The sequence below is a fragment of the Tamandua tetradactyla genome, chromosome X (genome assembly GCF_023851605.1).
Source record: "Tamandua tetradactyla isolate mTamTet1 chromosome X, mTamTet1.pri, whole genome shotgun sequence".
NCBI lineage: Eukaryota > Metazoa > Chordata > Mammalia > Pilosa > Myrmecophagidae > Tamandua > Tamandua tetradactyla.
Genome location: NC_135353.1, coordinates 121,232,829 through 121,255,563, shown reverse-complemented (window position 1 = coordinate 121,255,563; position 22,735 = coordinate 121,232,829). Strand labels below are relative to the sequence as shown.

The following is a 22,735-nucleotide window of genomic DNA, read 5'->3' as shown; positions in this document are numbered from 1 at the left end:
GTGAGACCTGAGTGCTTCCTTCCCTCTCTCTCTTTCTCTCTCTCTCTCTCTGTTTTGAGGTTTCTCAACCCAAGCCAGCAAAATGGAGAACACATTTTATTTGCAAAAACTCACCTAAGAAAGAGCATGGGGGTGGCAGGGGCTGGAGGCTGAGGTGGGTCCTGTCCATGCCCTCAATATCAAAGAAAAGTTAGTCGTGTCAGCCCTACGTGGAAGCGAAGGGTGGTGAGGAAGGGGAGTTCGATGTCTATCTCACCCCACCCCCAATACTGATCAGTTTGGTCCCAGCTGGACCAGGGCAAGAAGGGAGAACGAGGCCAGGCCAACGTCTTCAATCCCAGCAGCTACGAACCCTTCACCTTGCTGAGCAACCTGTGGTGGGAACGGGAAGGAAAAAGAAACACAGAAAGCTGGGGTGGGCTGGCAGGTGGGTTTCCTGAGCAAGCGAGGGCAACAGAGGTGGTGCTGGCACCCCTGGGGTTAGTAATAGTGCCTATGCAGAGAGCGCGGGTCCCCCGGGTCAGGAAGCTGCACGTGGACTAAATAAATACAACGTCTTTATTTGGCATTAGATATCCTGACATTTGTCCGTTACAGTTCCTTAGAAAAACAAACCAAAAATCAGAACAAATTAATCAAAAATAAAGATCCAACGGCTCTATTTACATATAGCAAAGACAGCCCAGGCATCTCCCATGCACGCACACACCCTGGGATACAGTTAAGGGGTTAATAAGCTTTGGGGTTGCAGGGGGCAGGTTCCACATTTCATAAATTCTACGGACCTCCCCCTCCCCTATCACACACACACACACACACACACACACACAAAATTAGGGTGTATTATATAGCCAGTGGAGTATCAAGAGTGATTGGCAGCTTTATATTTCCTCTCTGGATGTTTCGGAAAATAAGTGTGCATCCAGCAGCTGACTGTGCCTTAGATTTCAGCCAGTGGCTTCAAGGACCTCTCCTCCCCCCTTTCCCACCCCCTGGCCAATAACCTGGATCATTAATTATCTGATTACAGCATGAGTCCCCAAATCACTTAAAAACATTGGCCTCCCCCAGAATGGGCTGAGGCAAGAATTCTCAGCAACCATAAACAATTACTGTTGCCCCTTCCTCCCTCCCTGGGTACTTGCAAGAAGGCCCATTTTCAAGGGTCTCAGTGTCAGGGAAGCGGTCCCAAGGCCACACAGAATACCAAGCCACTAAGATGATCCAGTGTGGTTGTGAGGGAAGAAAGAAGGCTTCCAACTATGGGAAATTGAACCCCACAGGTAGGCATTAGTGATTACTAAAGAGCTCTAGGTTTTTTGTCCAATTTGACCTTTAAAGAGGTGGAAGGATGGCTGGGAGGGACTCTCCCACGCATGAGAGACAGGCCATCTCTGGCAGAGGGAGGCCTGCAAAGGCCTTGAGCAACGATACCCCCAACCCTCAAAACCTGCCCCTGAGGAGTTACGCTGGGGCAAAGAAGGCAGCTGTAAAAACTCTTTCTGGGGTAGGCCTACCAGGAAGGGTTCACATGATGCTCCCCTAGAAGCCCTGACAACCTGGAAGAAGAGACTGCCTTCCCACCCCAGAGGAGCCAGGCCCTGGCAGCAACCTGGGCCCAGCAGATACCCAATACCCTCTACCTCAGTCCCTTTCCCTGTCTCCCCCCACTGCCGCCAGCCCTCACTTCACCAGCACTGACTTTGGCAGAAAAGGCTCCGTGATGAGGTCTCCACGGTGGGAAGACAGCTGTGGTGGTGGCTGCCCTGGAGGCTGCTGGTACATGCAGGGCCCGGAGGCAGAGGCAGAGGCAGAAGCTATGGCTTTGGCTGTACCTCGGGGAAGGCTGTAGAGGTAGACGGCACCGATGACGAGCCCAGCACCAAGGGCAAATAACGGGTCCACATGGAAGCCAAAGAGGCGAATGGAGGCAACAGTAGACAGCACAATGGACAAGGAGGTGGCAAAGCCCTTGAGAATGTTGTCAGCATACTTTACAACAACAGCCACCAGTAGCCCGCCAAAGGCCTGGTTGAGCACCACACCCCAAACTGCAGGCGTATACCCAAAAAAGAAGCCACGGTGGGCTACAGCAGTACCCTCGGCCCACCAGAGTCCCACCAGGCCCAGCGCCGTGCCGAAAAGGCCCAGCTGCAGGTTACGCAGCCACACAGAGCCGGAGCTGCCTTTAAGGATCTTCTCAAAGTAGACACCTGCGAAACCGGAGGAAAGACAGGAGGCTACCACAGCTGCGAGGCCTGCCCCAGGGTTCTGATCCAGTGGCCGTGGGCCGCCTGCCCCGGCTTGCTGTGCCTGCACGATGGCGACGCCAGTGAAGAGGAGGAGCAGGGATGCCCACTGCAGCCGGGAGAGGCTGCGGTTCAGCATGAGCACGGAGAACAGTGCCGTCGTCAGGATCTTCAGTTGGTACGTCACCTGTCAGTGGCATGTGGCAGGCACTGAGGGCTGATCCCAACCCACAACGTGTGCACACGGGGAAAAGCAGCTACTGTGGGCCCCCAGGCACAACAGAGGGACAAGGTGGGGTAGACGACAATAAAAACAGCAAAAATAGCCAGCTACTTGCCACCGAGTTGCAACTAGAGGGAACTCCCAGAAGACAGTAGCATGGCTGTGCCCATATGTCCCAGGCTTCACCCAAGACCACATCCTACCCTGCCACTTCCCAGCTATGTGAACAGGGGCAGAGCACTTGCCCTGTCTGGGCCCTGGTGTCATAGTCTATAAACTAGGGCTGACATGTATTAAGCACCTTCCACAGTGTAGGTAATGAGCAATAGGCTATGGGCTGAGGGAGGTCTTGATAAATATGTGTTAATACCAGTTAATCACCACTATGATAATGTTAACAATGTACTTACTAGGTGCCAGATATGGGTATAAGCCCTTTACATGACTTAGTTCATTTAATCCTCACACCTTCCATATGAGGTGAGCACTACTATAATCCTCAATTTAGAGATGAGAAAACCAAGAGGGGTTAGGTGACTTGCCTGATGTCACACAGCTGGAAAGTGGCAGAACTTGGATTTGAACCCAGGGAGCCACAAGGCTACCCCTGAATAGCTCAAAGCTTATTGCCAACTGAGGGCTCTTCCCAGGTATTATTTCTTTTAATCATCCCAGCAGCCCTGTGAATAGGTATGACTTCACATTCCCAATTTCAGAGATAAAGAAACTGCAATTGAGGGTATGCCAAGGACGTTCCCCAAGTGGCACTGCCCCTGCTCTCTACAGCCCTCCTATCTCATCCCATTTCGGCCAAGCCAGTCAGCTCTCCTGGGGCCACGCTGGGTTTGGGGCTCACCTGGAAAGTGGCAGCTGGTAGGTTGGAGATGGCGACGTACTGGAGGTTATTCTGCAAGGTGTAGATGAGAGAGGGCACTGCGAGCTTCAGTGTGTCCACATATTGCACCAGGATGGCCTCATGGAGGAAGAGAACCAGGTGCTTCACGTTACCTAGGTGGGGGTAGTAGGGCACTTTTTAGCACCGACTACCAAGATGGGGATCCTCTAAAGGATGGGACCAGGCCTGGTCCCTGTATCTCCCCCACAAGATACTGATTCCCTAAGGGCTACAATACAACCACATCTCCAGTAGGCCTTTCTGATAACTCAGTTAAATGGACACAAACGAATCCAGAATACTGTGAATGTGAGATAATCACAAACTATATTTCACTCATCTTGGAGCCTACCTCCCTGGCATAAAGCTCCATTAAGGGCAAGCACTCAATCAATGCTTGTACAACAAAGTAACCATCATGAACTAAGAGTTTATGAAGTAGAAGCTCTAGGAGTGTGGGTGGAAGGCTGTTTAACAAACAGAGCAAGTAAGTTTTACCTCACTTATCCTAGCTCCTTCTTGGCCTGTAAGTTGCCTAAGGGCAAGGGCCATCTCCCATTTGGCCACATTTTTCTGTCAGCCCTAGACACACCAAAGAGTTGTCCCTGCTACATAGATTGATGCAGGCTTGACCATAAAGCAGAAAGTCCAGATATGCCTTACTCCAAAGAATAAATATATCATTTACTATGTCATAATCTTCTTCACACATATTCAGGGCCTTTGCAAAGTTCACGCCACTTCGCCAGTTCACTTTCTAAGTCTCAGCTAAGTGTCACTCCTTAGGGAAGGGCTCCACAATTCTGCACAAGGTTACCCCAAGGACCCTGTTCTTGTCCTTCATGATACCAGTCCCAGGAGTAATTACCAGTCTTTAACCCCTAAGCCAAACACCCTGGGGCCAAATGGATTTTGGCATTCAAAACTTCCCAGATGTTAGAAAGCTAACATGGTATATATATATATACCATATAGATATTATACACCCAGCAGGCTCTGGGGCTTCACATCATAATCAAGTACATTCATATTTCTGCAGTGAATTGTGTGAATGTTCACATCAACTGGGAAAAATAAAGAGCACCAATGTACAAATAGCCCAACATCTGTTCAGACCAGGTTTTACCACCAAACCAATTCAGATAAAAAAATCTTTGGGGGGTTGAAATTGAGGATAAGGGATGAAAGTTTATAATTAAGTCTCGAGCTATTAGCTCTAGGAGGGCAAGACACGTCTGCATCGCTAAAATGTGTACGTCCACAGCCAGTGCAGGGCCTGACACCCAGCATTCACTTGTAAGGGTCTACTGAGTAAAGAGAAAGGCAGTGGGTCTCTAACCTGCCTCCCAAGGAATTAATAGGAGGAGTTAATGGGTGGATATGAATGTTTTCTTTGATGTACACACCTAGGGCAGAGCTGGATAATCCATCTCTATCTTATACATATGCAAGGCCTTTATAGAGAAACAATTTGGGAACATTTTAAGTAGAAGCCCTTCAGGGAGATGTTTAAATCAGTAGATAAAGAAATGATGAATATGCAACTATGTGATGTTATTAAGAATTACTGATTGTACATGTAGAATGGAATGATTTCTAATTGTTTTGTTAATTCTTTTTTTAATTAATAAAAAAAACTAAAAAAAAAAAAAAAATCAGTAGATAAATGCAGCTCCTAATTTAAAGGAAATCTAGAGGCCAGAACATGTTAAATGATACCATGGGGAGGCAATCAGTGAAATCCAGACTGCCCAAAGTCTATAGGACAAATGACTTGATTTCTTCCACAAATTAACTGAAAAAGAGGAAAAAAAAAAGTTGGAGGGGAACCTAGAGACGAACCTAGACTTAGAAACCATTATCGACCAATTACAAAATGTTGACCTTATGCAGACCTGATTCAAACAAATTTAAAAACTCTTAAGACATTTAAGAAATAATTATAAACTTGAACACTGACTGGATATTTGATTGTTTTATTGTTAAACTTTTGAAATCTTGTTAATTTTTGGAGGGGTGCTCTCTAGGTACTGTGCTTATTTTTTAAAATATTCATAGATAAAATAACATTTGGATTTACTTCAAATAGTAAGTGGAGGGATGAGGTTAGGAAGAGATACAGATAATCATTGATGTTGTCTAACTGCAGAGTGGCTGGGAAAAAATTGTTGAATCCGGGGGATGGGTACATGGGAATTTTACTAGTATACTATTCATTCTGATTTTCCAAACGTTTGAAATTAAAGTAAATAAGTTAATCACTAGGTGAGAATCACCTGCTGCCCTATGGGCTTCTTATGGGCACAGACTGTCTCCTACAATCCACATGAGCCAGCTCCTGGGGTCTCAGGGGTAAGTGAAGATGCAGCTACTTACAGCTGCAGGGACGGGTAACAAAGAAGCTTAGTTGCCGCCCTTACACACTCCCCACCAACAGAGAGATTCTCCCCAACAGACCCTCCATGTACATGCATGCACATATATACAGAGTCCCACCCAGGACCCCAGTGCAGCCCCCCTCCCTGGCTCGTACCCCTCTTCTGTGCGAAGAGCAACAGCAGGCAGGTGAGACCTTTGAGCACTTCAGCCATAACCACAGCCGTGGTGGCAAAGAAGCGGTCACCAGGCAGCGTACGGGCGTAGCGGATGCTGAGGATGAGGGAAGCATTCTGGACCACCAGTACAGCTAAGGATATGTACTTGAGGCGCCGGTGAGCTGTGGGGAATGGAAGGGGCAAGGGGGAAGGTGGTAGTCAGAAGCTGCTAGGGCATAGGTATACCATCATCCACCCTATCTCCTTTTTCAATCAGGATCCTCCATCCTCCTAGCTGCTGCCACTTCCTTCCTGTCTGCCCACCCCCCTGCCTCAGCCACAAGCAGGAAGAACCAGAAAGGGAGAAGAGTGTCTTCCCTGTCCAGCGCATACCTGGAATCCTTAAAGAAGTATCAGGAAATGCCTGGCGCAGGCTCTAGGTACCTACCTAGCCCCCTTTCTTCCTCCCCTGATTGAGAAGCAACTCTCCCCTCGGACAAATACCAATAACTACATTCTTCACATTTACTGAGTGTTTAGTGTAAGCCTGCCACTGGGCTAAGGGATTTGTATGGATTACCTCAATAGACCCTTATATTGATCTGATTGCCAATGGAACTATGAGGACTTCCACTTTATGGATGAAAAAACTGATGATTTGTATGAAATAATGCTCCTATTTAATGAGGGCTTGTCTCATGTAAAGAATGACATCCCAATACAGGGAATGAGGCCATTATACGAGGCGTGTCCAATTCCTAAGTAACAGTCTTTCTCCTGTCTAAGAAATCATTTCAATTCCCTCACACCCATAATAGTCTACACCCATATGTAATTATCCTCCCCACACTCAGAATGGTCTCTCCAATCCCTCCCTCCTATGACAACTAACTCCTCCAGACCCAGACTGGTCTAATGAACAAAAGGAATGATTCCCCCACTACCCCAAGGATTTAACTCCTATTATGAATGGTTACCCCAGCGAGAATGGTCTGATTCCCTTATAAGGAACTGCCATATATGAAACCATTTCCCTATACTCCACATGGTCCAGTCGTTTCGGCCCCGCCCCCTCCCGCCCAAGGAATAATTCCTTATTCTACCCACACTGGCAATGAACTCTCCCAGCTATAAGGAAGGAACTGGCACCCTCATAACATTCTTTATCCGCCATATAAAGGAAGAACTCTCCCACTCCAAAATACAGTGAACCCTACCACTATTAAGAAGCTCCCCCGCCCCAGAAAGGTCTTCTCCCCATATAAGGAAGGGCGTCCCCATTCTCAAAATGGACCCTCTATTCATATAAGGAAGGGCCCGCCCCACCCTAACTCACAATGGTCCCTGTCCCTTTATAAGGAGGGAACCACAACCCTCAGAATGGTCTCTTTCTTCTAATAAGAAAGGACTCCACACACAATCGGAATGGTCCGAGCCTCCCAAAAAGGGAATAAGCCCCACACTCAGGATGGTCTCTCCCGGCCCAAACACACAATGATCCATTCCGTCCTCCCTCCCCCATAAACATAGGTTGGTCCATATGAGATGCCCCTTCTCGTTTCTGCAAGGAACCTTTCCAACCCCCAGCGATAAAGAACCTTCCCAATCCCCACCCCGCATCGTACTGTTCTGCCACAGCCTGTCTCACCGGCACTCGCGGTTCCAGGCTCCAACGTCCCCGCGGAGACCGCCCCAGGCCCGACCGCCGCGGTGGAACCGCCAGCCCCGACCGCTGCCATGTTGGCATCTGCCCGGCCAGTCCCCTCGGCAACAGCAGGCGACTTCCGTACTCGTGACTTCCGCTTCCGGGCTCCCAGAGTTGGGGTGGGCCGAGTAAGGGACTGCCCGGGCGTCGCATTCCTTTCTGGCTCCTGAAGGCTAAATGTAAGACGACAGCCTCGGGATTCCCAAATTCCGTCGGGACCGGAACATCGAGGATGCGGCCGGCTCGGTCTAGCTCCGTCTTACAGAAGTTCTTTGATCCATTCCCGTCACTGGACCCGCCTTTATCCTCCTGTTCGCCAGCTTTGTTGATCTGGCTCCCATATCTCCCGCCCATCTCACGCCCTCGTCTCATTGGCTCAGTTGCCATTGGATCCGTTCCCTCCTTAGTCCGCAAGGGTTAACCCTCTTCTATCTCGGCTTTTTATTGGCACCCCCTTCAGGTGGCACTGCCCTTTCTGTGACAAACTGCTAGGCCCTTCCTGGTTGGACTGATGTTCCACTTTCTCCTCTCCCAGTGAGGACCCGCCCCCCTGGAGAGTTCGTGGGTACCAGGGAGGGAACTGGGGTCTTGAGGGGGGGGGCGAGGCAGGTGAGGAGAGCTGTGCGTGGGTAATACGGCAGGTGGGGGCAGGTGAGGGTCAGGCAGATAAGCTAGCAGATAAAAGCACAGCAGATGAAGTTGTACATGCGAGGAAGGCACAGGAGAGTTGAGAATGAAAGAGGGGAGGACAAATGAACCACCATTGACCATGTAAAAGAAGTGAAGGGACAGGTAAGTTTAGCAGATAAGGAGCAAGGACGCCAGGTCATAATAGGTAAGCCAGAATAGGTAAGAGGCTCACAGCATTTAAAAGTGGGGTAGGTGTGGAGGGGACAGCTGAGGTCGGGACAAGCGAAACCAAGATAGAAAAGGGCAGGTCAGTTAAGTCAAGGGTTGAGGATGGAGAGATGAGAAGGATGAACAGGTAAGGAGAAGAAAAGGGAGAAGTTTAAAAGTCAGGGCAAGATAGTTGCATATACCCAGGACCTTACTGGGAAACAGGGAAGGGCCGGGAAAGTTCAAGGCAGCACTCAACCCCTGCCCCACCCTCACCAGTGCCCAGAAAAGGCTTTCCTTCTACAACAGGGAAAAGGATTTCTTTCTTCCCTCTCCTGGGGTTGCGGAGAGGGAGCAGCTTTTTCTGCCTCTGAGCTGACCCTCTTTGGGGATGTGGGCTGGACTCCCAAGGGCTCTTCCTTCTGCTGGCTGAAGCAGAAAGTCATTTTGTATACAAAAGCTGGACTTTTAAAAGAATGGATAACATTTCTGGTTTTACATCCTGTTAGGTGACAAGTACCATGTTCTAATCATCTTCACTGTCTCCTGTATCTTCAATGGAGCCCTTCTGCACACACTTGACCCTGCATAAGTCCTGGAGGGGAAATCAACAGTTTTTCTTTGGGAGCCTGCTTAAACCAACCCATAAAAACTCTTGAGGATGCTTTCAAAAGACTGAGACTTCCCCGAGGGCAGAAGAGAGGCCCATCTAATCTCCCTCTTGGCTGAGCATAAAGTAGGTGTTCCATAAATGTCCTGCTGGATATAGAAATGGCCAGTCACTTCTGATTGTGTTACATTTATTAAATAGTAGGTCTCCACACATGGCTTTTTAAATAATCCAGGCAAGGGGAGAAGGGAGAGGAAGACACACTCAGAGCTCCCCACCCTGCCATATGTAAGTATTTACATCTCTGCAATTGGGCAATCCTTGCTCAGGACAAGGCAGCAAGAATCTGCAAAAGTTGGAGAGGGGAGCCCCAGAAGAGACAGCAAGGCTTATTATCTCCTATCCCAAAAATTACCCATTCACCCCATCCTAGTGTCTGATGATGCCCATCTCCCAATCCTTCCCAAGTCATGGAAGTAGGGTTCTTTTCTCACCAGAATAAGAGCACTTAGGATAACAATAGAGTCCCCTCACCAAAAAAAAAGAGCTCTGGGATAAGAATAGGGCATTACCTCCCCCCAGAATACACAACCCTGGGCTGGGGTAGGCAGGCAGCAAACATGGAATGTGAACTTGGGGAAAGGGTCCTTTTGCCACAATAAAAGCTGCTTGGGTACCAGAAGGAAAGCACCCTTGCCCAAGTAAGAGCATTTGAAATTTATGCAGTGGTAGTAGAAGGTGCCAGTGTAGGGGTTACAACCCATCAGAGTAAGAGTCCTGGGGCTTAGAATGGAAGTAACGTCAATCAAAAAAAAAAAAAAAAAAATCCTTAACAAAATGAGAAGCAAGGAAAGAAAAGACCACACATTTCGGGAGGAAGGCTCCTTAGCAGGACAGGGATGGAGACTGGACAGACTCAGCTTATATTCTCTGACCCCTGATTCCCAACCCCTGACCCCTAGTAACACTGGATTTTTAATGACCTGTAAAACCAGGCCAACAGATGTCCATCTCTCCCTGTGGCATGGTCATGGGATGGATACTCTGGCCAATGGGGACCTGGCCAGGCCTAGGGCAGCAGAGGCCAGGTCACGGGGGTGGGGTCTCCACTGGAGGCGTTGAGGGGTGCATCCCCATCTGGTGTCTGCATCCAGGGGTCCAGCAGAATCTCCTCCAGTGATGGTCGGGCAGAGGGCTTAGGGGCCAGGCACCGGCGGATTAGAGCACAGCAGTCTGCAAATCATAAGTACAGATGAGACTAGCAGTCAGTAGGGGGCGCACTTGTCCTTTGGAGGGATGGAATCGGGGGCAGGGGGTAGGAGTAGGTGAGGATCTTACCTGGGGAGACATGGGCAGGAAAGTGGAGCTCAGCCTCCAGAATCTCCTGGTCTCGCTCAAAGGGAATGTCCCCACATACCATGTCATAGAGGAGAATACCCAGTGACCAGACAGTGGCCGGGAGCGCGTGGTACTGGTGTCGAGAGATCCACTCTGGGGGACTATACACCCTTGTCCCTACATGCAAGTCAGGGATAGATGGTTAGACCACTCTGATCATGCCTTTCTCCCACCCAACTTTCCCCAGGAAGTATAGTCCCCTTACTAGAACTATGAACACTCACTCTAAGAGCAGGGTTCCTCACCAGCATAGGGCTTTAAATAAAATGGTAGGGTCTCATGTTAAAATAACAGAAAAAGCACTTAAAGTGACAGTAGGGTCTCCCCTTTAGAATAAGAGCACATGAAGGATAATAGCAAGAACCCCTCACCAAAATAAAAGCCCTTAAAAGTAACAGTAGGATCCCATACAGAAAAAGAACAGTTGAGATAATAACAAGATCCCCTCATCAGAATAACCCAGAACAAAATCAAGGTATGGTCAGAAGATGGACTGTATCAGAGAGAAAGGCTTGAGAGGCCCCAGCATTAGAAATCAAGAACTTTATGAAGGTGCAATATAGGTCAAGGGTTAGAGCTCACCCAAGTATGGGAGGTCAAAGGTCAAGAGGCCATAAAGATAAAAGATTAAAAAAAAAAATCCCTCTGGTGAGATGTAGGGACGGCTTACCATCAAAGTCAGTGTAGGGTTCATCATGAAGCAGGGCACCGGAACCAAAATCGATCAGTTTGCAACAGCCCCGACGGAGGTCCATCAGGATGTTCTCATCCTTGATGTCACGATGGACAACTCCACGGGCATGGCAGTGCCGAACAGCCGCCACTACCTGGGCAAAGAAGCAGCGGCTTCGGCCCTCTCCCAGCGGGCCTCGCTCTGTGATATAGTCAAAGAGATCCTGGGCGGGCAAAGGCCTCTCGAGGATGAGCATGAAGCCCTCTGGTGTCTCAAACCAGTCAAGCAGGCTGATCACACCAGGGTGCCCACCGCCTTCACCCACCTTCCACAGCAGTGCCACCTCGAGTGGGCATGTGGCTGAGTCTGGCTGAGGTGCAGAGTAGTGGCAAGAGATAAGCAGGGAGAGAAAAGAGAAGGCAGACATTAGGCCAACAGCTCTGAGGCCCACTTCTCTCCTGGGCTCAAATCATAGCCTCTGGCTGTGTGCCCTTGAGCAACAAACATACTTCACTTCCCCGGGCCTCAATTTCCTCATCTTAAGGGTTCAAATGCACAGAACTATTGGGAAGGTGGAACAGCAAAAAGCCCAAACATAGTTGGCGTGTAAAAGGAGCTTAGTAAATATTTTTAAACTAAATGAAAGTGGTAGAGGAAGCACTTTATAAATACCATTATGTAATGTTTTATCTGCCTTGCTCATTGGCACATCCAAAGAGGTTAGAACAGTACCCTACATGCAGTAGGTGCTCAATAAATGTTTGTGAAATAGATGAAAGCACTGTATAGCACAGGGTCTGGCATGGTATAAGCACTCGATAAATACAATTAGCATATTTGTCTGTATTGTTCACTGACATATCCCAAGCATTAGAACAGTGCCTGGTAACAAGGTAGGGGTCAATAAATGTTATAGAGGTGAATGCAATTAGTAGAAAGGACCCGCCACAAAATAAGGTCTCAATAACTATTATATAACATTTGGTGTGCAATATAAATTTTTTAAATAGCTGAAAGTGATTAATCCCAAAGGATCCGCCCAGCACAAAGAACTCAATAAACCTTATCATGCAATATTGTACCACTGTCACCAAGCACCTACTAATGGTTGCTGACTGAGAGTGCTTTTACCATGAAGAAAAGCCTGAGACATCCAGTTAGCTCTCAATAAAAGGCTTAACTGTTACTGGCCACAAAAGCCGCTCCGCCCGCTCTAGAAGCCCCACACTCGGCACACCGACTGCCAGAAGTAGCCTTCCTGCCTGAGGTGGGGCCCTCTCCCGGTCAACTCGGTATCATGCACAGACGCAGACAGGTTTTCTCACGGTGACGCAAATCCCATTGCGCGCAGGCGCATCCTCTCTCTCTGGGGCTTAAGGCCCGCGCAGGCACAGTCTCCCGAAGGCCCGCAGGGGGCACTCCTGCCTTTACAACTTCCCAGACCCGCCCCATTGGCCGTTACCTCGAACAGCGGTAGAAAAGCAGCCACTATCACCGTGGCAACCATTGACCTCTGCCCCTCATTCCTCACCAGCATGCCCCATGTTCAGGGCTCCAGGGGAATTGGGGTGAGTCAGAACTGTGGGGGGTATGGCCGACACCTCAGGGGAGTAAACATGCGCTGGTAGGAGTGTCTTCACCATTTGGGAGTCATCCACCCTCAAATCCGCCCCAGGAAGGTGAGTCCATCATCAGAGATGGAATCTACAGATCAGGGAGGACTCCAAAAATACTCACCAAAGAGGACCAGCCTAGCACGCGATTCCGGGGGATCACCTTGATGGCCACCTGAAGACAAGGACCGAGGTGAGAGGGCCGGCAGGTGACCCCCAGAATCTTTCAGTCTTGACCCTCTTCCCACCTCCAGTCCCCCTCCATTAACCAGTACCCTAGTCTTTCTGGTCGCTAACCACACCGCACCACACCACAACCCACAGAGAGCCAGGGCTTCGAACCCCGGTCCTGTTCTAAGTTCTCAGAACCAATTTCACCTCTCCCACCATCCTGAGTCCCAGATTCTTCCTTCTCAGGCTTTAGAACCCTGTAGGTTCTGAGTTCTGAATCTCCTGACACCCCAAGTCCTCGATCCATCCAGCTCTAGGACATCCCATCGCTGTACCGGGGCACTGGAACCTCATGACTCAACATGGACACCTGCCTCCAAAATCCCCCACATCTCAGACCACGTTCCCACACATACCCAAATCACCTGGATTCCGGGTTTCAAGTCCTCCTGACCCCCACTCCTCAGTTTCACTCCCTGGACCTCCAGAATTCCTGCCCTGCAACCTCCTACCCCCTACATAACCACTTGGGCCGCCGCCGCCGCCACACAAATACCGACACCCCCAGCTATCCGGATCCTCATGACGCTACTACACACATTGCAGGCTCACTCCCCGGTCAGCCAGCATCCCACCACACTACATATTTAACCCTCCCAAGACCCTCGTGGCGGATACCTGGAGTCGGTCTGCGACACGATGTCCCGCGAAGACCGTGCCGAAGCCCCCCTTGCCCAGGAGGGGGCCGAGTCGATATTCGGCTTCGAACGCTTCGCGATCCTTGCCTCCTACGCAGGCGGAGGAGAGGAAGTCAGGGCGGCGGCGTGCTTAGCCGGACCGCGACCCCCTCCCCCCGCACCGCCCCCCACCACTCCCGCCCAACCCGCCTGATCCGGAAAGGGGAGGCGGCGCTCACCTGGCGGCGACGTGGGGGGCACCGGAGGCGCGGGAAGCCCCTGCAAAGGCTTGGTCAACATGGAGGAAGCACTGCGTAGATTGAGCCCGCTGAGCCCGCAGGGCGGGGACGCCCGGGGCAGCGCGGCCGCCGAGCCAGGGCTGGGGGGCGCCAGGGTGGAAAAGAGGGAAACTGGTGGCCCGGGAACACCCGCAGACCGCGCGATGTTGAGATTCACCGCCCGCGCCAGCCCCAACGCTTCTGAGCCGCGGCACGCGCGACCCGGGAGAGTCGCCCAGGGCGACGGCCCCGCCCTCTTGGCGCTGGTCAATCCGGACGCGGCACCTGCTGTACCCCAGCCAATCGAGTCAAGCCTTATTTGCATAACACTCTCAACATCTCCAATGCCCATTATGCAAATACGGTACGTGCCTGGTTTTCCGCGGGGGCGGGGTCTGCATGCAAACGAGGGCGGGCGCGAGGTGCAGCACACGCGAAGAGGAAACTGGTTCTGGGAATCCCTCTGCAGCAATTTGTTTGGGTGGTTGCGCGGGGTTTATATACATAAACTTTTAAAGAAATAACTCCGCCATCTCCTTTTTTAGGAAGTTGCTTTCCTGTCGCCACCGCTTCGAGATTAGCGCGGTGTTAGCGGCCAGCTCGGGTTTCTAAGAATCCAAGCCCTTGGCTATGTAGAACCCTGTCGCGACGGATGCTCCTTAAATAGGTCTGGGGCCTTCTAGGCGACCGGCGGCCTGGTACTCTGGAAGCATGGGTCCAGTGGCCAGGGAGGAGTAACGCCCTTTGACCACCATGGCGGTGGACGTTCTGGTCAAAGGCAATGTTCACATGCCCGGAGGAAGCTGCCTGCGGGGTGTTTGGGGAGCCCTAAACCTACCCAGACCTGGCAAGGCCTTCTTGGGGGAGGGGTGAGAGAGAGAGAGGCTACTACGGAGTTGGTGAAACACACTTAAACACAAATTTGTGACAGACAGCTCCTCTTATGCCCCCCAGGAAGAAAGACATGCATTCCAAGGAGACACACACAGAAACGCCATGTGAAACATACACAAATAGACACTGTAAACTTATAGACACATGCAAACATTCACTGTCAGACACAGACTGACATGCACTGTCTGGCAGGCACGCTGTCAGAGAAATAGTTACGTTCCAGAAGGACACCCAGAGCAGTAGCAGAGGTGGAACAGAGTTGTCAGGAACAGACACCCAGAGATGCACTGCCACAAAAAGGTAGGCACCTCAGAGACTTACATAGACCTATACTGCCACGTGTCAATGACAGAAATGTCCCATAAGACATTGACTTGTCAAAAAAGACATAAGCACCAACGGACATGCACTGTCACAGAAAGAATTGTACTGTCACAGAAATACAAAACCCAGAGTCTCTCAGGAAGATATACAGATGCTCCAGAGACATGCATGCTCTACTCCAAAGGCAGACATATCTATTGATATGATAGACCCACACATATATGCACTGGGTCCCTAAAACACGCACAGATAAACAGTGGACCCAGTCACAGGAACTACATGCATCATCACTCAGATAAACTTCTTCACAAATAGCTAGGCAGAAACTGTCACAGGGATACACACGGATCTACACCTCATCAGATCGAAACCACAGATGCTCTGCCACAGACAGACCCACATAGACATACACTTGTCTCAGATACAGATACAAGCTGTCAGAGGTAGTCTCACACTGTCACCATATGATACACCTGGAAACAAGCCCTTATCATACACACAATTGGAGACACTGTGAGATGCACATGAAGATTTGGACTCATCAGTCACATGCACAGACAGCACTCAAAAAACAAAGACACACATGAACTCTCCCTTATTCATCTAACACTTACTAGGGTTCTTCTATAAGCTTGTCTGATCTGGGGTGGGGGGTGAGGGATATTAAGGATACACGGGTAAGTGAAGCAGCCTAGCCCTTGCCCAGGAAGTCAATAGTACACTTACAGGGAAAGGAGGATTAGAGATACTCATTGATAGAGGTGAAATGGGATGGGTCACATAGGGCTTCTAAGGAGGTCATCAATGTCAGTCGTGAAAAACAAGATTGGTGGCTAGAGACAGAGGGAGGGCACATTCCAGGCAGAGGTAGGCTGGGGCCAGATGGGGTCAAAACTTCAACACTAGAGAAAATAATACCGGCTAACAACTGAGCTCTTAGCAGGTGTTAGGCACTGAGTTCAGTCATAAATTATGGTGACCATATGCATTCTCTTGATGCTCACTCACAACCAGAGAGAGCTTAAGGTAGTAGGCACTGATAACCCCTATTTTATAGATAGGAAAGGTGAAATTCAAGAGAGGCCAAGTGATTTGACCAAGGCCACAACAGCTAGTAAAAGGCCGAGGAAGGTTTCAAACCAAGGCCTGACCCTCCAACAGACACATTTGACCACTGCATTAGAGACATCTCTCAGACACTCAGCCACACCTTCACTTGCAGGGCTGGACACGAATCCTTCCACAGGGACCCAATAACAGATACACAGTAGGAAAGAAAAACACTTGAGAGAAAACCTGGGAGGCAGGCATCCTTTTGTATCTTGGCTTTACCCCAAGAAAGGGGACTGGGAACATTAAAAAAAATCAGGGCTTGGGCCATTCCTTAGCTCTAAAATCCAGTGGGGGGTGGGGGAGCTCCTCTGCCACTTTCACCAAACTCATGTTGCTACGAAGCATCAATTGGCCTTTCCCAAAGCATTTCATCATCAAATTCTCACAAGGAAATAAACATTTATGGTACAAGCAGGCTGGAAAGTTGGAGTGTCACAGGAAATCTGGTCCCTGCCCTCAGGAAGCTAACAGTCGGGTCTCTATCACATGCCCCAGGGGTTGGGAGGCTGCATTCTGTGCCAATATGAGTGTGGTAGGGGTAACAGGCAAAGACGGAACTTCTTCAGTGGTCACAGGTCCAGGAGGTTTAAAAAGTGGCGAATCAACCAAATACGAACAAACTCTACTTGCTCAGACAGACCCAACTGGAAAACATACAGACTGCAGGGGGGAAGCGAAGATCTATATATACTCCATCTTCTCTTCTTCCCAGGGACCAGCCCATCCCCAGCCCCATATAGAACAGAGCCGCTCAGGGGAAACTGACATTTGGTTTATTGTGCCAAGAACTTTACAAATGGCGGATCTTGTCAAAACCTGCAGGGCACAGGTACCCCATCTGAAAAGGCTGCTCCCATTTCCTATATTCAGATCCTAGGTGGGGTCCATGATCCCCAAGGATGGCCCCATCCCAAGATTCCAAAGAGACTGGTGGTGGTGTGGTGGTAGTGGTGGTGGTGGTAGAAGCACAGCAGGAACACAGCGAGGTCAGAGTCTCATTGTCCAAAGCCCATCTGACACCTGTCCACCAAGGCCCCGCCCCAGCTCACATCCTAGACCCTACCCACCTCCACAGCTGGAGGCCAGAGACAGCAACTCACATCTCTGCGCCCCCTCCATGTCCCATGGCCTGCCTGCCCCCAAGCTAGACAGATGCCACTTCCACAGAGCCAGTGCTATTGTCTAATCATTTTTGATTGGTTGATTTTATAAGATAAAAGTACATTTTAATAAAGAAAAAAGTCAACATTGAAGGCTCAGACATTCTTAGGGTACTGGGAAGGGGATTTCCCACCCCCCCCCACTCCCTGGCATCACTGTGGGGGCGGGTAACAATTTTTTTTCTGATCTTGGGAGGAATGGGGAACAGGGAGGCTTTCCTCTGTCTGAATGTCTCTTCCGGAGCTGCCTGGCTGCCAGTTGGTCTCTCTGTGTGCCTCTCGCCTACCTTCGGCACTCTTGCCCGAGTCCCCTGTGGAATGCAGGGATGGTGCTGTGTGGGGGGCAACAGGACACGTCAGCTGGCAGAGACAGGCAGTGGTGGTGGTGGTGGCATTGATGAGAGGGGGTGTAGGGGTGGGCCGGCCAGAGGGAAATGGGGAGGAGAGGAAAGGGGAGAGAGGAAAGAAGGGAAGAAGGCAAGAGGGAAGAAAGCCAAAGAAGATGGGGTGGCACCAGAGGGCAGGAGTGGTGGGGGGTTGGGAGATGGTCTCCAGTCCCTGGGTCTCCATCAACTCTTGTCTGGGGGAGGGTCTCTGTGTACTTTATTTTTCTTCATACTGTCTAGGTATTCCTGTTGGGATACTGCCAGCACCGATGCGAGGATCTCATCATCATCCCAGTCATTCAGACCTGCTGAGGCAAGAAAAAGGGGAGAAGGATGATATGGAGATGAGCTCTCAGCCTGTCTACTCCTCATCCTTCTCTGATCCCTGGCTCTGGAGAAACCCCATCCAAGCCCCTTATCAACCTTCCTCTCTAGAGATCAGATACTCATGGAATACAAAAACCCCACTCATGGCCCCTCTCACTCCTTTCTCTAGGAAAGAGGCTCTTCCAGGACAAAGAAATCCCACACAGACCCCCTTCAAGAGTGCATCCCATGGGCCTGAAAAACTCCCTCCTGAGCACCTCATTCCTCCTCTTGGGAAGATGGCCAGGTCTCCAAAAGCCCCATCTTTGGCCTTGCTTCTTCCTCCAGTCTCTCCCTAACTCCCAGGTGGCACCTGACCCCTAGTCAGAGGAGGCTTACCAAAAGCAGAGGGTGACATCTGCTGAATGAGGGCCCGGCACTCCAGAGCAGGGTAGAGGGACACGAGAGGGGATGTGGCCCGGTCAGCCCCTGACGAGAACTGGCTGCTTGTACCTGGAACAGATGGACAGTCAGAGGCAGGGCCCAAGACCTGGGCAGCTCCTCCTAACCCCAGCACTCTACCTGTGAACGAGTCACGGACCTGGCGCACAGGGCGAAGGAGGTTTGGCAAGAGCTAAGACAGTGCCTGGGGAAGGGGGCTTGATGCCCAGCTCAGCATGCAGCTCAGGATGTTCAGGTGACGAGGCTGAACTACGCTGCCGTGGGGACCGGCTGGTCCACTCTTCCAGGCCACTAGACGCTGCTGCTGTTGCCGAACTGCATGTGGCGCTGGCTTTCCGGGGCTGTGGGAAAGGAAGAAGTAAGGATGGACACCAAGTACAACCCTTCCCTGCCCCATCCTCGAATGCTCCCACCCTTCCCAGAATCTTTGTTATGGTACAGCTTCTACATAGGTCACCATCATTCCAAATAACAGGACAAAAGTTATTTCAACTCCCCATAGGACAAAGGTTTAAGCTCCTTAACTTCTCTCTCTCTCTCACACACACACTCCTCCACCCCCCACCCCCCACGCCCCTGCCAGCCTGATGGGAATTCCTGCTCTTCCTCTTCAAAATATTTTCACAATCTAAACACATCTCACCAGGGCTAATGCAGTAAACTTCTCCTCGCCTGTCTCCCTGCTTCCACCCTCACCCCCTAGACTCTGTTCTACGTCAGCAGTCAGGGGGATCCTGTCAAATCCTGTCCCTCCTCTGCTCACCAACTTCCCACAGCTTCCTCATCCCTCAGTGTGAAAGCCAAATTCTTCACCAAAGCCTACAAATCCCTACCCAATCTGGATCCCATAAAATCCCTGACTTCATTTACTACCACACTCCACTGTTCAGCCACACTGGCCTCCTTGCTATTCATAAATCACACCAGGCACACTCCTATGTCAGGACCTTAGCTCTGTCTCCTCTACATTCCCTGCAAGTTTTGGCTCAAACCTCACCTGTTGGGAAGACGATGCTATTTAATACTGAGTACTCCCACTCAGCCCTATTCATCCCCTTTATCCTGCTCCACAATTTTCATCCATAGCACCTCTCAGCTAATTCATTCATTATGTTTGTCATCTATTTTGTTTTCCACTGCAAGAACGGAAGCATCACAAGGGCGGAAACTTTGGCCTGCCTTGTTGACCAATGTATCACATATACTCACCAATGTACCCCATGCAGTGTCTGTCACAGACCTTCAATAAATATTTGAATAAAGTCCTCAGCTCTTAAAACATCTAGAATCACTCCAAACTCCATATGATTCCTCAGATGCCTATCTTCTTTGCCCTAAAACTTAACCTTCTTCTATTGACCCTGACTAGAGTCCCTACCTCCACCAGCCTCAGAGCCAGGCTCAAGTGCCCTGCAATCTGTTTCTCTCTCTCAAGAGACAGGGCATCATTAAAGGTAAAATGGGCCAGATCTGATTTACATACTTAGCACAGACCCTGGCACACAAAGGACACCGAACAAACATATGTCTCTCTGAAGCTATCTACCCATCCCTTATGTCATCACTACTTGCTATTCCTCATGCCACAAAAGCTGCTTCTACAAAGGTATTGAGAGTTCCAAGGAACAAAGCCAACACAAAGGTCAAGATGAGGTACATACCAGGTTGGAAGCTTCCTTCCTTCCCAGATGTCAAAACTACCTAATTTCTTTCTGCCCATTTGGGGGCAGAGCATGGGAAGTACTAAGGTTCTCAGGCAAACCAGGGACAGGGACCATGACCTACCTGGCTGGGGCCGCGGACCTGGCGGGCCTGTTTCTCCTGATCCCGCAGCCACTGCAGGTAGGATTCCCGAGCCACCTGCTCCTCGATGGCCTCATTCGTGGCCTCCCAGTCTGTGGCCCGCTTCTTGTCTTCCAGCATCTGCTGTTCAATCCATGACTCCTCTGATGTTTTTATGGCATTCTTCATCAGGGACTGCTCCGCAAACTGCAAGAGAGGGGAAGTACAGGGATGTGGGTGACACACTGAACCTTGGCCATAGCCAGAACTGGCTCAGGAAGGCAGGCCCAAAGACCCCAGAAAAGAAGATAGAAAGGCAGGTACTCTGGCTAAGGGCCCCCACAGCAGAATGCCTATTCATCAGGGACTGGGAGAAAACAGACTTGGGTTGTGGACATGTCATTCCCAATTCCTATATGCACAAACACATCCCCAACCCCAAAACACCTCAGTCACACTGTAGCAGAGAGGTGCTCACCTGCCTAGTCAACCCCTCCAATTGATGACTCAGTTTCACAATGCTGAGGCCTTCCTCACATATGCCCAGATGGACCAAACAGAAAAGATCACCTAAGACGTTAGCTTTGTATTCACAGGATAAAAGAGTTTTCCAGCATGTAAGGTGATGAGAGTAGTGTTGGTGTACAACAGAAAGAGGGTGCTACAAATTTGTGGATCATGATAGGAGAGTAGTGTTTTATAGGCTATGAGTTAATAACAGCATTCTTCTTTTTAAATAAAATAATTGAAAACATCAGTATATCCCAGGAAATAAGTGTAAGGACTATTATGTGACATTTTTATTTTCATTACTTTAACACACATACACATCACATACAAATGTATGTGGTAAATAATGATGTAAAAGAAGTCATTGTGATGTAAAATGGTTAATAGTCAAAAAAGTATGAAAAACTCTATGCTGGAATGTAATTAATGCCAGAGAACTGTATACTTGAAAGTGGTTAAAATCGGAAGTTTTATGTTGTATATATGTTAACACAATTTTAAAAAGCTCTTATATTCACCAATTAAAAACCTGGCAAAATGAAAATGTAGAGCTGTGTTCCGGTAGACATGTTTCTTGAGGATGATTGAATAATGATATAGCTTTCACAATGTGTGTGATTGTGAAAACCTTGTGTCTGATGTCCTTTTATCTACCTTGTCAACGAACGAGTAGAACATATGGAATAAAAATAAATAATAGGGGGAACAAATGCTAAAATTAATTTAGTTTGAAATGCTAGTGATCAATGAAAGCGAGGGGTAAGGGGTATGATAGGTATAATCTTTTTTTTTTCTGTGTTCGTTTTCTTTTTCTATTGTCTTTTTATTTCTTTTTCTGGATTAATGCAAATGTTCTAAGAAATGATGAATATGCAACTAGGTGATGATATTGTGAATTACTGATTATATATGCTGATGTTTTATTTGGTTTGTTAATTTTTTAATAAATAATTTTTTTAAAAACAGGCAAAAGATCTGAACACAACTTCAGCAGAATACACAGAGGTCAAGTAAGCATATGAAAAGATGTTCATTTACCATTAGCATCTGCAAATTAAAACAATGAGGTACTACAACATGCCTAATGAAATGACTAAAATCCAAAACACTGAGTATAGCAAATGCTAGCAAAAATGTGGAATAAAATGAACTCTCATTTACTGTGGGTGGGAATGCAAAATGGTACAGCCATTTTGGAAGACAGTGTAGCAGTTTCTTACAAATCTAACCAGTCTTATGATAAGATCCAGCAAACATGCTCCTAGGTATTTACCTAACTTATCAGAAAACTGATGTGTACCCAAAAATCTACACACAGAAGTTTATAACAGCTTTATTCATCATTACCAAAACCAAGAAGCAACCAAAATATCCTTCAACAGATGACTGGACAAGCAAACTCTATACAATGGAAATAGGAAAAAAAACTGGAATAATGTCCTTTTCACCCTTTTCTCCTTTCTTGTTAGATCCCACCCAGGATAACATTTTGTGTTTGACTTAATCTCTTCAGTTGCTTTCTTTTTTAAATTGTAGAAATATATATACAACATAAACTTCCCCATCTCAACCTTTCCTAAGCATACCATTCAATGGGATTAATCACATTCACAATGTTGCAGTACCCTCACCACCTTTTGTTATTAAAACTTTCCCCATCTCCCCAAGCAGACCCTTTACCCCATTATGCATTAACTCACCATTTCCCCTGCCTCTGCCCCTGGCAACATATACTCTACTTTCTGTCTCTATGAAATTGCATATTCTCCAATATTCTCTTTGTGGTTCTATGGAACTTAAATTTAACATCCCAAATTGATAACAATTTCATTTGGTTTGATGCCAATTTAGCTTCAACAATATACAAACTATGTTCCTATACTGCCACCCACCCCCACCTTTACACAGTTCTAGTCACAAATGGCATGTTATACA

General features: G+C 48.8%; 3 protein-coding genes across 12 annotated transcripts in view; all 3 read right to left on the bottom strand.

Annotated features, from left to right (window-relative positions):
- Positions 1–93: 93 nt before the first annotated feature.
- SLC35A2 (solute carrier family 35 member A2) lies at positions 94–8,216 on the bottom strand. The gene is made up of 5 exons (XM_077145284.1): positions 7,550–8,216; positions 5,901–6,083; positions 3,329–3,480; positions 1,703–2,436; positions 94–372 (listed from the first exon to the last, which is right to left on the bottom strand). The coding sequence occupies exons 1-5, from the start codon at positions 7,638–7,640 to the stop codon at positions 345–347; spliced, it is 1,188 nt and encodes a 395-aa protein (XP_077001399.1). The 5' UTR covers positions 7,641–8,216; the 3' UTR covers positions 94–344.
- A 1,010-nt stretch (positions 8,217–9,226) lies between these two features.
- PIM2 (Pim-2 proto-oncogene, serine/threonine kinase) lies at positions 9,227–14,093 on the bottom strand. Its single transcript, XM_077145297.1, has 6 exons — positions 13,825–14,093; positions 13,587–13,696; positions 12,862–12,912; positions 11,122–11,494; positions 10,392–10,568; positions 9,227–10,286 (listed from the first exon to the last, which is right to left on the bottom strand). The coding sequence occupies exons 1-6, from the start codon at positions 13,883–13,885 to the stop codon at positions 10,123–10,125; spliced, it is 936 nt and encodes a 311-aa protein (XP_077001412.1). The 5' UTR covers positions 13,886–14,093; the 3' UTR covers positions 9,227–10,122.
- A 2,859-nt stretch (positions 14,094–16,952) lies between these two features.
- OTUD5 (OTU deubiquitinase 5) overlaps positions 16,953–22,735 on the bottom strand; it is a 32,242-nt gene continuing 26,459 nt past the window's right edge. For 3 of the 10 annotated variants that reach the window (XM_077145510.1, XM_077145514.1, XM_077145512.1), the window contains 5 exons: positions 20,294–20,497; positions 18,648–18,849; positions 18,446–18,559; positions 17,957–18,048; positions 16,953–17,665 (listed from right to left, as the gene is read on the bottom strand). In XM_077145510.1, coding sequence (XP_077001625.1) covers positions 17,381–17,665; positions 17,957–18,048; positions 18,446–18,559; positions 18,648–18,849; positions 20,294–20,497 — 897 coding nt within the window. In that variant the 3' untranslated portion in view covers positions 16,953–17,380. Of the gene's footprint in view, positions 18,049–18,445; positions 18,560–18,647; positions 18,850–20,293; positions 20,498–22,735 lie in introns of all 10 variants that reach the window. The other 7 variants (XM_077145511.1, XM_077145513.1, XM_077145517.1 and 4 more) reach the window with 5 other exon arrangements.